The 13,677-nt window shown below is 46.1% G+C and overlaps 1 protein-coding gene across 4 annotated transcripts in view; it reads left to right on the top strand.

Moving 5' to 3' along the window:
- Positions 1-221: 221 nt before the first annotated feature.
- Positions 222-13,677, top strand: part of ZFP64 (ZFP64 zinc finger protein) — a 96,103-nt gene continuing 82,647 nt past the window's right edge. For 3 of the 4 annotated variants that reach the window (XM_021669110.2, XM_064382534.1, XM_064382532.1), the window contains exons 1-2: positions 222-410; positions 4,356-4,595. In XM_021669110.2, the coding sequence (XP_021524785.2) occupies positions 365-410; positions 4,356-4,595 (286 nt within the window). In that variant the 5' untranslated portion in view covers positions 222-364. The remainder of the gene's footprint in view (positions 411-4,355; positions 4,596-13,677) is intronic. The other variant, XM_064382533.1, reaches the window with a different exon arrangement.

Genomic DNA, 13,677 nt, shown 5'->3' with positions numbered 1-13,677 from the left:
GAACGCAGGGTGCGGGCAGGGGTGCATCCCTCGCCGCCCGCGGTCGCCCAGCACGCCCGGACGCGCGTGGCCATCCAGCTCCCCGGGGGCGTGGTGGGGGCTCCGCGGGCCTGGGCCTCGAGATTCGCCTGCTGCTTCCCCCGGGAGCCGCTGCTGCAAAGCCAGGTTGGGGCTCCGGGCCCGGCCAGCGCCCTCTAGGCAGCGGAAGTGCAGCTTGCTTTACATCCGTCCTCCCCGCCTCGCAGAGTTGGGAGAAGGCAGGCTAGGGGGTGTGGAAAAATAAAAGGAAAAGTCCTTGCACCATGTAGATCAGTGTCCCCCACCCTGGCACCCCGGCCGGCCGGGGACCTCCCAGTCCGCGGCCATGAACGCTAGCAGCGAGGGCGAGAGCTTCGCGGGCTCCGTGCAAAGTAAGTGCTTTTCCGGGCGCAGTGCGCGCTCCGGGGCCCAGTGCGCGCTCCGGGGCCCGGGCCCAAGCACGTCTGCGACGCAGCCAGCAGGCCCGGGGCCCCGAAATCGGGGTGACGGCCCGGAGCCGCGTCTCGGGGACCGCAGCGGGCGCGCGGTGCAGGGGGCGCCGGAGTGGGCTTGGGGTGGGGGTGCACCCGACCTGACGCAAGATGGGGGGCGCTCTCCAGCCTTGCGAGACCCCTGGGAAGGGAACGGTGGGGGAGGGCATGCCGTGCAGACAATCGCCACCCCCTCAGGGCATTCCCACCCCACCAGGAGGAGTTGGGGGCTGGCGGGAGAGAGGGAGGAATCTGGGATAAACGGGGTAACACTGATGGGAAAACTTCTGCCTCAGTGGCTCACAATTAGACCCTGGAGATTGACGGAATCTCCAGGTCTCACGAGCTCCCGCCGGCTCATTGCAAAGGCTTTTCCACATTAAGGGTGGAGATCCGAATGGGAAACGCGGCCGTGGACGCTTTCTTTGGGTTTGGGGTTCAGTTTTTATTTAACTGATGAGGACATCAGCGTTTTTCAAGTCCCTGGTTTCTCCCGGCGTATTGTTTCCCAAAGTGTGGTCCAGAGACTGAGTGCAACCAGCCACCTGGGAGCGCGAGCGTGTATTTTAAAACAGCTTTCTGGGCCCCACCCATTCAATCTCGGGGGTGGGGCCGGGGATCCGCTGTCCTTCCTAGCTGCCCGGGCAACTCTAAAGCACGTGAAGTTTGAAAACCCCTCTACCAGGGGTTTAGGGACACCTGGCACAGAGTAAGCTCTCAGCTTGTTCGCTGCTGCTGTTAACAGTTTGGGAGACATTGGGTACCAAATTTGGCGGGGTATTTCCTTGTATTACTGTGAAAAGCACAGATTTTCCTAAATGCCATCCTCCCCACCCCACCCTGTTATGACTCAGTATCTCCTAGGTGGGGCTCAGATTTGTCCATGTTTAAATAGTGTACCTCAGTAATAACCCCAGCAGGTAACATGCTGGGGTATTGGCGGGAGGGAGGACTGTGCTGTTAGGAACACCATCCCATTTAATTCTCATAACAAGCCCGCGTTTTTCTTGGAGAAATTAAAAACAAACAAACAAAAACCCCATGAAGTAGAAAAAACCCAAGCACAAAGTCATTGTTTTTAAGTGACAGTGTCAAGATGTTGACAAAGGTCTATGTCTTTACTTTTGCACTTTCCATATAGCAGTGACATTATTTATTGTTAAAATTCTTTCATTCTGGGTGTCAGTCCTGTTCCATCATTAAGGAATCGTCAGCAATGCAAGCTACTTCATGTCTCGCTTCCTTGTTTTCTTGTTAGTTCCATGTGTATCTGTCTCTCAGTTTCATTCCTTCCATCCATTGATTGCAAAGTGCTTAAGTGCATCTCTGCAAGATGATTTATCACAGTGCTCGGCCCAGTCTCCTGAGCAAGTCAACCAAATTGTTATTTCCGAACAGAGATTTCTTGTCTTAGTTAGACCTGGGGAAAATTGGACCTAATGTAAGTATCTTAGAAATTTTCAGAAAATTATGGTGCGTAATTTTATCTAACCATATATGCTCAAAGGTAATCTTGTATCATTTAACTTGGGAAAAATTGGAAATTATGTAAATACCTTATTGTTGCTGAGAAATTATAATGCATGGACACCATGGAATAATGTATTGCCATTAAATAATGATATCTATGAAGGTATTTTAATGATATAGCATGATGCTTATGCAATATTTAGGAAAAGGATTAGTGTTACAATACATTATGATTTTATGCAACTTTTAAGTGCAAAGAAAATGAATGGAAGAATTTTTTTTTTTTTTTTTTTTTTGAGACAGAGTCTTGCTCTGTCGCCAGGCTAAAGTGCAGTGGTGCAATCTCAGCTCACTGCAACCTCCGCCTCCTAGGTTCAAGCAATTCCCCTGCCTCAGCCTCCCGAGTAGCTGGAACTACAGGTGTGCCACCATGCCTGGCTAACTTTTTTTTTTTTTTTTTTTTTTTAAGTAGAGATGGGGTTTCACTATGTTGGCTAGGATGGTCTCAATCTCCTAACCTCGTGATTTGCCCACCTTGGACTCCCAGAGTGCTGGGATTATAGATGTGAGCCACCACACCCAGCCAGAAAATATTTTACAATTTTTATGGTAGGCAGAGATGGAAATATTAAGCGATTTTCCCCTTTTTAAACATGAGTTTTCTTTTTCTTTTTTTCTTTTTTTTTTTTTGAGACAGACTCTCTGTTGCCCAGGCTGGAGTGCTGTGGCTCGATCTCGGCTCACTGCAACCTCCACCTCCTGGTTCAAGCAATTCTCCTGTCTCAGTCTCCTGAGCAACTAGGATTATATGGCTGTGCCACAACACCCGGCTAATTTTTTTTGTATTTTTAGTAGAGATGGGGTTTCACTGTGTTAGCCAGGATGGTCTCAATCTCCTGACCTTGTGATCAACCCACCTTGGCCTCCCAAAGTGTTGGGATTACAGGTGTGAACCACCACACCTGGCGAGTTTTCTTATAATAAGGCAAAGAAAAATTTTTAAATAAAAGTTAAGGTAATCATAGTAGTTAGAGACTTATTAATTAGTTCTATGTCTTAATATTTATATAGTACCTTCTAATACAGTGCCAAGTACTGGCTAAATGCTTTGCAGGTATTAATATAGTATTAACTCTTGATATTATTACTATCAAGAAATAATGTTCCTGCCAGTTAGGAATGAATTTTGGCTACAAGTGACAGAAACCCAAATTATACTGGCCTAATTAAATCTGGAATTGGTTGATTCCAGGGTTGAATCAGAGGAATCCATGAAGTAAAGGGCACAGACTGTAGGGATCTTGGCATTTTCCTCATAGTTACAAGATGGCTGCAGAAGCTCCACCATCACATTTGCATCCAAAGCCAGAAGAAAATGGGCACAGTGCTAGCCATATCTGCTCCCTTTTTATCATTAACGCCAAACTTTTCCCAGAAACTCTTTCAGCTGTGTGCTGGAGAAGTTCACAAGTATGTAGGGGACCAAGATTATTTAGACTAGTGGTTCTCATAGTATGTGTGTTGGGTGAGTATGTTTGCAAATGTGCGGGAGGGTCAGTTTTCATGATGACCTTTTAGTTGGGATAGGAGATGGCTGCTGGTTCTGCAAAGTGCAGGGCAGCCCTGCACGTCCAATAACTTTCTTGCAAACAACGCCACTAGCACTGATGGGTAACAGTGCAGCATGAACCATCATGTGGATGGTTGCTGTACATTATTTCCAATTCTCCCCAAGTTAAATAATACAAGACTACCTTTGTGCATATATGGTTGGACAAAATTATGCATCATAATTTTCTAAAAATGTCTTTTTTTTTTTTTTTTGAGATGGAGTTTCGCTCTTGTCCCCCAGGCTGGAGTGCAATGGCATGATCTGGGCTTGCTGCAACCTCCGCCTCCTGGCTTCAAGCGGTTCTCCTGCCTCAGCCTCCCGAGTAGCTGGGATTATAGGCACACACCACCATGCCCTGCTAATTTTTGTAGTTTTAGTAGAGACTGGATTTTACCATGTTGGCCAGGCTGGTCTTGAACTCCTGACCTCAGGTGATTCACCCACCTCAGCCTCCCAAAGTGCTAGGATTACAGGCGTGAGCCACCAGACCTGGCCAATTTTCTGAAAATTTCTAAGATATTTACATTATGTCCAATTTTCCCCAGGTCTAACTAAGGCAAGATGTCTCTGTGTGGAAATATAATACCTTGCTGCTAGGACACAATTAGGATTCTGTTTGTAAGAAGAGGGAGGTGGAGTGGGTACTGGGCCACCACCTAGCCATGCCTGCCACCATACCTTTTCTTCCTAACTATGAGTCTGGTTTGCATTAGAATTCAAAGCTATTTGGAATTAATATGTTCCTTTCCCTTTGTCCCATGGAGTTCCAGGTGGCACAACGGTGCTGGTGGAGCTGACTCCGGACATCCACATCTGTGGCATCTGTAAGCAGCAGTTTAACAACCTGGATGCCTTTGTAGCTCACAAGCAAAGTGGCTGCCAGCTGACAGGCACATCCGCGGCAGCCCCCAGCACCGTCCAGTTTGTATCGGAGGAAACAGTGCCTGCCACCCAGACTCAGACCACCACCAGAACCATCACCTCGGAGACCCAGACAATCACAGGTACAGCTGGAGCATGGGGGAGTCGACCAGCGTTGGCCTGGCTATGTCTCAGACACCTCCACGGAACTTGTTAAAAATATAGATTCCCAGAGCCCACCCCCTGGGGTTGCTGATTCATTATTTTTAACAAGCTCCACTGGGAAGTCAGCTGCCCAGCCAGGTGTGGGAGCTGCTAGGTTAAAACGTTAAATGTTAGCAGTTATAAATGTTGTCACATGTTACAAAATAACAGACAAAAGATTTCTGAAACATCTCATGAGATCTGGTCATTCAAGTAAAATTTTAAAAGAAGAGAAAAAATATTAAAAGAAGATTTCTGAAACAAAAAATCTACATACTAAGGAAAAAAGATAGCAGAAAATATGTTGCAATTTTTTAAAAAGTGGTTGTTTTAGGTGTGGAAATATGTGTATAATCCTTGAGTTTGCATTATTTGTGTAAAGGGACAAAAAGCATGTTGTTGTTTTTTAAAAACCTGTAAACAGGCATTGATATCTCCCTCCCCTTATACTGCTGATCAGGAGAACATCCCTATTCTCTGTGGTGTACACTCTCCACCAAAAATAAATTACAGATGGGTCCAAAATTTAAATGTGCATAAGAAAACCATAAAAGCAGGATGGGCGTGGTGGCTCATGCCTGTAATCCCAGCACTTTGGGAGGCCAAGGCGGGTGGATCACGAGGTCAGAAGTTCAAGACCAGCCTAGCCAACATGGTGCAACCCTGTCTCTACTAAAAATACAAAAATTAGCTGGGCGTGGTGGTGGGTGCCTGTAATCCCAGCTCCTAGGGAGGCTGAGGCAGGAGAATTGCTTGAACCCGGGAGGCAGAGGTTGCAGTGAGTGGAGACAGCATCATTGCACTCCAGCCTGGGTGACAGAGCAAGACTCTGTCTCAAAAAAAAAGAAAGAAAGTAAGAAAACCATAAAAGTTCTAGAGGAAATACACGCACACAGTTATACCTGTAGAATCTGTCTTAGCGGGCAGGAAGAAAACTTTAACCTTATGAAGTAGCCCATTTATGAGATAGTCCTGGATCCTATGGGGGATACAGATAATGTATCCCTTAGCTAAAGGCATTTGATTCTAAAAAATACATTAATATGCAACCAAACAAGCCAGGTTGTGAACCACCCCCTCAAAGAAAAGGAATCATAATGTGATTGCGAATGAAGTTACAATTTTTCCAAAGTAAAGTACAAAGTCTAAACAAAGTCTGAAGAGAATCACTTGGGGGAAAATTTGTGGCATATATGATTAAAGCCTAATATCCCTCCTGTACAGAGAACTCCTACCACCAGTAAAAGGAGATAAAAAGTAAGAAGGGGAAAAGTCAGTGGATGATTTACAGGGGACGATTGGATTAAAGGGTGGTTTGGTCGCCTTAGTAATTTCAGAAGTGCAAATCAAAACAAGGCTTGGGGAAGGACACTGATTTCATTTCTAGGAATGTAAATTCCTATAACCTGGGCAATTTTGTGATAGCTTTCAAATATTAAATTTAAAATTTCTTAGTTTTAAAATGTACATAGACATTTATCCAATAAGCCTACAGCTAGGCATTTATCCTATAAAACTTCATAAACAGTCCAGGCACAGTGGCTCACACCTGTAACCCCAGCACTTTGGGGCTGAGGCGGGTGGATCACCTGAGGTCTGGAGTTCGAGACCAGCCTGGCCAATATGTCGAAACCCTGTCTCTACTGAAAATACGAAAATTAGCCGGGAGTGGTGGCACATGCCTATAATCCCAGCTACTCGGGAGGCTGAGGCAGGAGAATCGCTTGAACCTAGAAGGCAGAGGTTGCAGTGAGCAGAGATCATGCCACTGCACTCCAGCCTGGACAACAGAGTGAGACTCTGTTTCAAAAAAATAAAAAATAACAATAAAAAACTTCATAAACAAATGTATAAAGATATTCACTTATAGCATATACTATAGAGAAAGTGGAGCCTTTGTATGTACACATCAAGAGAGAGTTAGATATGGCCAGGCACAGTGGCTCACACCTGTAATCCCAGCCCTTTGCGAGGCCAAGGCCGGAGGATCGCTTGAGGTCAGGAGTTCAAGACCAGCCTGGTCAACGCAGCAAGACCCCACCTCTACATTAAATTTTAAAGATTAGCCAGTGTGATAGCACACACTTGTAGTCCTAGCTGCTCAGGAGGCTAAGGCAGGAGGATCGCTTGAGCCCAGGAGTTTGAGGCTGCGATGAGCTATGATCACACCACTGCACTCCAGCCTGGGTGACAGGTGATACCCTGTTTCTTAAAAGAAAAAGAGAGAGAGAGAGAAAGAGAGAGAGAGGGAGTTAAATAAATAAATATCAAAGATTCCAACAATGGAATATGACTTGGCTCTGGAAAGGAGGGGGGTTGGATCTATGCGTAGTCACAGAAAGATTCTCAAAGGTATATGTAAAAAGAAATACATATGCATATATGGCAATATGGCATTATATTCAAGGGAAGTTTCTAGAACAGGGATGGGGCAGGTAATGTAAATGAGAGAAGTTGTCTGTGGGGGAGGTCTTAGAGAGTGGTGGGGACTGTGGTGAGGTGGAGAAATCACGCATGCCACATCCAGAAGTGCAGCTGTTCTTTGGCTCCAGCCAGTTAGATATTTGAGTTTTTCAGGGAAACTGAAAATGTGAAATTTTCCAAATATAAAACTTTGTTGCCAAACAGAATACGTCTCTGAGCCTGAGTGAGTCCATAAGGTCCTTCTAGCTTATTCTCAGAGAATGGTTACCCAATAGTCTGGAGCTGAAGAGTGAGGAGCATCAGAGGTCAGGGAACCGGCCAGTGCAGTGGTTCACACCTTAGTCCCAGCACTTTGGGAGACCAAAGCGGATCACTTGAAGTCTCAGGATTTCAAGACCAGCCTGGCCAACACTGCAAAACTTCGTCTCTACTAAAAATACCAAAATTGGCGGCGTCCGCCTATAGTCCCTGCTACTTTGGAGGCCGAGGCACAAGAATCTTTTAAACCTGGGAGGGGGAGGTTGCAGTGATCATGCTACTGCACCCCGCACTGGGCGCCAGAGCGAGACTCCAACTCAAAAAAAAAAAGTTGGGGGTGGAACCAGCTTTCCCCTTATGAGGTATCTACTGGGATGATGTTTGAATTTTTTTGGCAATAAGCAAAGTTTTGTGGGGTTTTTCCTTAACGCATCCAAATTAATGTTTCTACTGAGTTTTTTAAACAGTAGACATTTTGAAATACAATAAAACTGATCCCCTCACAAACCTTGGCAAAAGTACATTGAGATCTTCCCACTGTCTCCTAAGTTTATCTTCATTCCCATCTTAAAAGAAGTCACCAAGAAAAGGTGAAAACCAGAAAACCCTTAAAGGTAGGCCCGGTGGGACCAGATTATTTTGCAACAGGACCAAGCAAAGGGGCCTTTGGGGAAGGGACATGGCCAAGGTCCCACCACAACCTCAGGACAGTCCTGGGACATGTGTTTTGTCCCTTATCCTAGCAGTCTTCTTCCCGAGGACGGTGTGTGCTTTCTTGTCCTCAAAGTCCCGGTACCTCTCACGCTGGATGGGAGCCTATAAAACACGTGTCCTGGGGCGTGGGAGGTTTCCAGGCCCACACTTTGTACTCGGGGCCTTTGCTTCTTTCTGGGTTCTGAGCCTTCACTGATGCTGTTTCCTCTGCCTGAAATAACTTTCCCACCTTGGCCTGGCTGATGCCAACTCAACCTTAAGACCTTAGGTTTCATGACAATCTTCACAAAAAAGGATCTGCCTTCCTCTTGGGACACCTCCCTCTCCTCTGTATTGCAGCAGCCATGATGACTTTTTTTCTTCTTTTGGAATGAGCCACATTTCCTCCAGGCCCAGACCCTTGCCTGCATTGTTCCTTCTGTCTGGAACTGCCTTAATTTTTATTTATGTTTTTATTTTATTTTGAGATAGAGTCTCAGCTCTGTCGCCCAGGCTGGAGTACAGTGGCATGATCTTGGCTCACTGCAACCTCCACCTCCCGGGTTCAAGCAATTCTCCTGCCTCAGCCTCCTGAGTAGCTGGAACTACGGGTGTGCGTCACCATGCCTGGCTAATTTTTGTATTTTTAGTAGAGAAGGGGTTTCACCATGTTGGTCAGGCTGATCTTGAACTCCTGACTTCATGATCCGCCCACCTCGGCCTCCCAAAGTGCTGGGATTACAAGCATGAGCCACCGCGCCTGGCTGGAACTGCCTTAATTCTTATGTCAGAGCTAGGCTTAAGGGCATTTTCTCAAAGACCCCTTCTCTGCACCACACACTCTTCTCCCAGATCAGGTTGTGCCCCATATTTAAATGATTCCTAGAGGAATGACTTTGAGGTCTGTCTCTATCACTGACCTGTCAGCCCCGCTCCTGCTCACACTGGATCCCAGCACCAAGGCACTTATTATTTGCTGAGTGTGAACAACTGCTCAAATTGCACAAACATCAGGAAAGCTGACCTTACAACCAGATAACTCCCTCTTTTGTCCTCCTAGTTTTTGTTTGTTTCTTTGTTTTGTTTTTTGAGACAGAGTGTTGTTCTGTTGCTCAGGCTGGAGTGCAGTAGCGCAGTCGTGGCTCACTGCAGCCTTGATCTCCTGTGCTCAAGCAGTCCTCCCACCTCAGCCTCCCAAGTAGCTGGGACTACAGGCATGCGCCACCACGTCCAGCCAATTTTTAAATTATTGGAAGAGACTGGGTTTTGTTGTGTTGCACAGGCTGGTCTTGAACTCCTGGGCTCAGATGATCGGCTAATCTTGGACTCCCAAAGTCCTGAGATTACAGGCATGAGCCACTGCACCCAGCATTTCTATTTCTTTGTTCAAAGAAGTTCACCCTTCTGTTAGCATCTCCACGGCCCTGCGATCATTGGGGCGTGGAGTCCTGGGGTCCTGTTTGTGCCCGGCACACAGTGCTGAAGGGAGCTACCCCTCAGAGACAGACTGTTGGACTTATATCCCAATCCACCACTAACCACCCAAGGCTGTGGGCAAATCAGTTACTCTCCCTCTCACTTAACACTCCCCATCTGTAAAAAGAGGTTATAATACCTAATCATCACCGGGTTATTGTGAGAATTCTGCGATAATCCACATAAAGGGCCTGAGATGGAGAAACTGGGTTCAGTGAGCGATCGCTTTTATTAATGTAGAGACTAATAAACAGGTGGCGAAAGGATGGTGCGATCTGCAGCGTGCATTCTCTGTGCCTGACTCAGCTGCTCCTCCTGATGGTTCCTGCCTCTGTGCCAACTAGACAAGCAGAATTCTGCTTCCTTCTCTGTTTTGCAATTATTAGGTTGGTTTTCTGGGTGCATTTCTTGCTATTGTGCTTCAAGTTTCCATTGGCTGGCAGTTCCCAGTCCTGCCTAGGGACCACGATCCCCAGGCTCTACCTCGTGAATCTGAATGTCTGGAGCTGAGGCTCAGGCATCTATATTTGTAACAAGCTCCTGGGGGATTCCAGGTCTCAGCCAGGTTGGAGAGTTACTCACTGCCCAAGACCACCAATCCCCCAAATGGTGAATTTCTGCAGATATCCTCATCCAGACATTTTCCAGATGTGTTTGTCCTTGATTAAACCAAATCCTTTCTCATTCTCCAGTGTCTCCTCTGCCTGATAATACTTGGGTTTAAAGTAAAATTTATTATCTTCCTGCTAGCTTTGAAAGCTGCCTGTTGTCTGGCATATGATTTAAGAACTTTTGTATAGGAACCATAAAATTAGATGTGGATGCTGGTGGAAATGCATCCCATGTGCATTTTCTAAGTTCATGGCTTCAAATCATGGGACTTTGCAGTCAGGTCCCTGAGTTTGAATCTTGGCTGCATAAGGCCTTAGTAACTCCATGACCATGGCAAATTACACTATATTCATTTCAAAGTGAGGATAAAGATAAACAGAGAGGGAACAGGGATTGGTCATGAAGAGTCTGGGGTCCTGAGACAGACTGCTTGGGTTCGAATCCTGGCTGTACCACTTGCTAACATGTGACCTTGGGCAGGGAACTTACACTGTTTGTGTTTCCATTTCCCCAGTAGTAAAATGAAAGTGATAATAGAACTCATCTCTGATGGTTCCAGCCAGGCTTCATGGAAGACATTTCAAGCTGTCACTGTTAGCTCTCATTACTTACTCAGGGGGCTGTAAAAGTAAACGAAACAACACACGGGATAGTGTTAGCACAGAGCTCATGACAAGCCCTCTGTCAGTATTAATTGAATTGATCACTTGACCAAGAATGGTTTTTCCTGCCGTTTCTGGTTAATTCCTACTCTTTAAGTCCCAGGTTAAAAGTCACCTCCACCTAGAAGCCAGCTCTGATTTCCCCTTCTCCCTACTTTCACAACTAGATTTCTGTTTTCTCAGCTAGTATGTATCACAATTGTAACGAATTAGTCTTTAATCAGTTACAGGGAAGTGAATTCCAAGGCAGTTGCAGGGGCAGTCAACACAGCATTTGCAGCAGCAGATGCTGCCATGGAGAGGGGGAGGGCCTGCAGCAACTAGCAGAAAAAGAGGAAAGCACCCCTGACAGCCAGCAGCCATCATCAGCTGGGTCTTGGTGTTGCTAGGAGCTGGGCTGGCTCATAGGTAGGCCGTGCTGTGCAACTGTTGAACATACACCGTTGTTCACAGTTTCACGAAACACCAATAACACACAAGGCCACTCTGTGACCATGGTGGGCAAGACAAAAACAAAACCACATGTCATCAAGTGTGAGCCCAGACAAAATGGGAACACCGTCCAAGCCACAAAACACCAAACATCCTCCTCCCCGCTGTTAATCTGAGTGACAGTTACTTCTTTACCTGTTAAAGATTGAGCCTTGCTCTCTCTAGCCTTCTTTCCCTCTTGATGATATTTATTAAAATAACAAATCATAGAATTAGCCCCTCTCACTGGTGCCTCTGATGCAGGTTTTCTTGAACCTCCTCCAAAAGCACCTAACATCAGCCCCAAACCTAAAATAAAATAAGTTCTTTCTAGCACCCTCTGAGGCTGCCCTTATTGCAATGAGTAATAAACTTATTCAGTGAGAGGGGTGCTGTCTCTACTGGTCTTTGGCCAAAGGAGAATGACTTAGGGAAGGCCCTACCTACCTAATTGAATTTGAAAGCCTTAAAAAAGAATCTGAAGGTTCAGTTTGGCCTGTGAGCCCCAAATTAGTGGCTCAATTTCTAGTTTACTAGACTGTGAATCTCCCTGCATGGAGAGACCTAATCAGTCTTATTTTCCTGGCACCCAACACCAGGTCTGGCACATCACGGGCACTCAGTAAAACAGCTATTGAATAAGGGCAGGCAAGGGCGGCTGTGAGGATTAAATGTGTTCATGCGGCTGAAGCACATGGTGTGTATGGCATGTGCCTCATCGTGAGGGCTTGGTGACGGTGGCTGTATTAGTCCATTTTCCTGCTGCTGATAGAGACATACCCGAGACTTAACAGTTTACAAAAGAAAGAGGTTTATTGGACTCAAGTTCCACGTGGCTGGGGAGGTCTCACAATCATGCAAATGGTGAAAGGCACGTCTCATATGGCAGCAGACAAGAGAAAAGAGATTGTGCAGGGACACTCCCCTTTTTAAAACCATTAGCTCTCATAAGACTCATTTACTATCACAAGAATGGCACAGGAAAGACCCACCCCCATAACTCAATCACCTCCCACTGGGTTCCTCCCGTGACATATGGGAATTGTGGGAGTTACAATTCAAGATGAGATTTGGGTGAGGACACAGCCAGACCCTATCAGTGGTATTAGGGCCATTGTGTGCCAAATGATGGAACTCAGATAATGGAGATGCTTGTCCTTGGAGAATTCCAAGCCCTTCAGGAAGAGGAGGATTTAGTTGTAAGACATTCAAGCCCACCTGTTTGTGACAAGTGTAGTCTTTTTTTTTTTTTTTTTGAGATAGAGTCTCACTCTGTTGCCCAGGCTGCAGTACAGTGGTACGATTTCAGTTTGCTGCAGCCTCCACCTCCCGAGTTCAAGAGATTCTCGTGCCTCAGCCTCCTAAGTAGCTGGGACTACTACAGGCATGAGCCACCACACCTGGCTAATTTTTGTATTTTTAGTAGAGATGGGGTTTCACCATGTTGGCCAGGCTGGTCTCAAACTCCTGACCTCAAGTGATCCACCTGCTCAGCCTCCCAAAAGTGCTGGCATTACAGGCGTGAGCCACCGAGCCTGGCCAGTATGTGTAGTCTTAAAGGTGCAAGAATTCAGAGTCTGTTGGTTCTAACTGGAAAACTCAGTGGGGAGAATTGTGAATGAGAGCAAATATATAACCGGCTTTGAAAGACACATTGCTTTTGGGAGAAAGATGGCGGGAAAGGGGGCATTTCCTAATGGTGGTTTGGAGGCGGTGGGAGAAGCTCAGGGCAAGATTGGAAAACAGTGGCTAGAAATGGCACAGGAGAATGTGGTGGAAGTCGTGCTTCAGCTCTGGCCTTTATTTTGAAGCAACTGGGGAGCTATTGAAAGTTCCTGAGCACATGAGTGATTTAATAAGACAAACTATGTAGTGATTGCCAGAAAGATCTGGAAACAATAATACAAATTCTTACACAGTGCTTATTCTGTGCCATGCACTTTTCTAAGTACTCTATATGGAGTAGTTTTTCAAAACCCAAAGTTAGGTAATAATTATTATCCCCATTTTACCAATAATGAAACTGAGGCACAGGGGGTTAAATCACTTGTCCAAGATGTCAGAAAGTGGCAGAACCAGGTCTCAAACCCAGGCTGTCTGGTTGCAAAACCTGTGCTCTTCATCAGTACCGCCGCTTAGTAAATTCCTCATTGCAATGTTTCTCAAACTGGCTTGTGCATAAGAAGTATCTGAAGCTTCGGTGAAAAATGAAGATAATCCAGATCCTTCCTGGGGATAATAGGGGATCTGAGCAAGGTCCTGGGAATCTGAACCAGCCAGGGAATGGTTGGGTCAGATCAGATGCTTTCTGTTGCTCTTAACACCACCAGACTAAAAGTGTGCAGAACAGTTACGACACATATTATCTCTCATAGCCAGAACAGGCAAGGCACATAGAGCCAAGGTCAGTTCGGCAGCTCAAAGG

Source organism: Aotus nancymaae, unplaced genomic scaffold (assembly GCF_030222135.1).
Source record: "Aotus nancymaae isolate 86718 unplaced genomic scaffold, 86718_ANA_hifiasm-v0.15.2.pri h1tg000029l, whole genome shotgun sequence".
In the NCBI taxonomy this organism is placed as follows: Eukaryota; Metazoa; Chordata; class Mammalia; order Primates; family Aotidae; genus Aotus; species Aotus nancymaae.
Note: the sequence above shows the minus strand (reverse complement) of the source record. Positions and strands in the feature narration are given on the sequence as shown.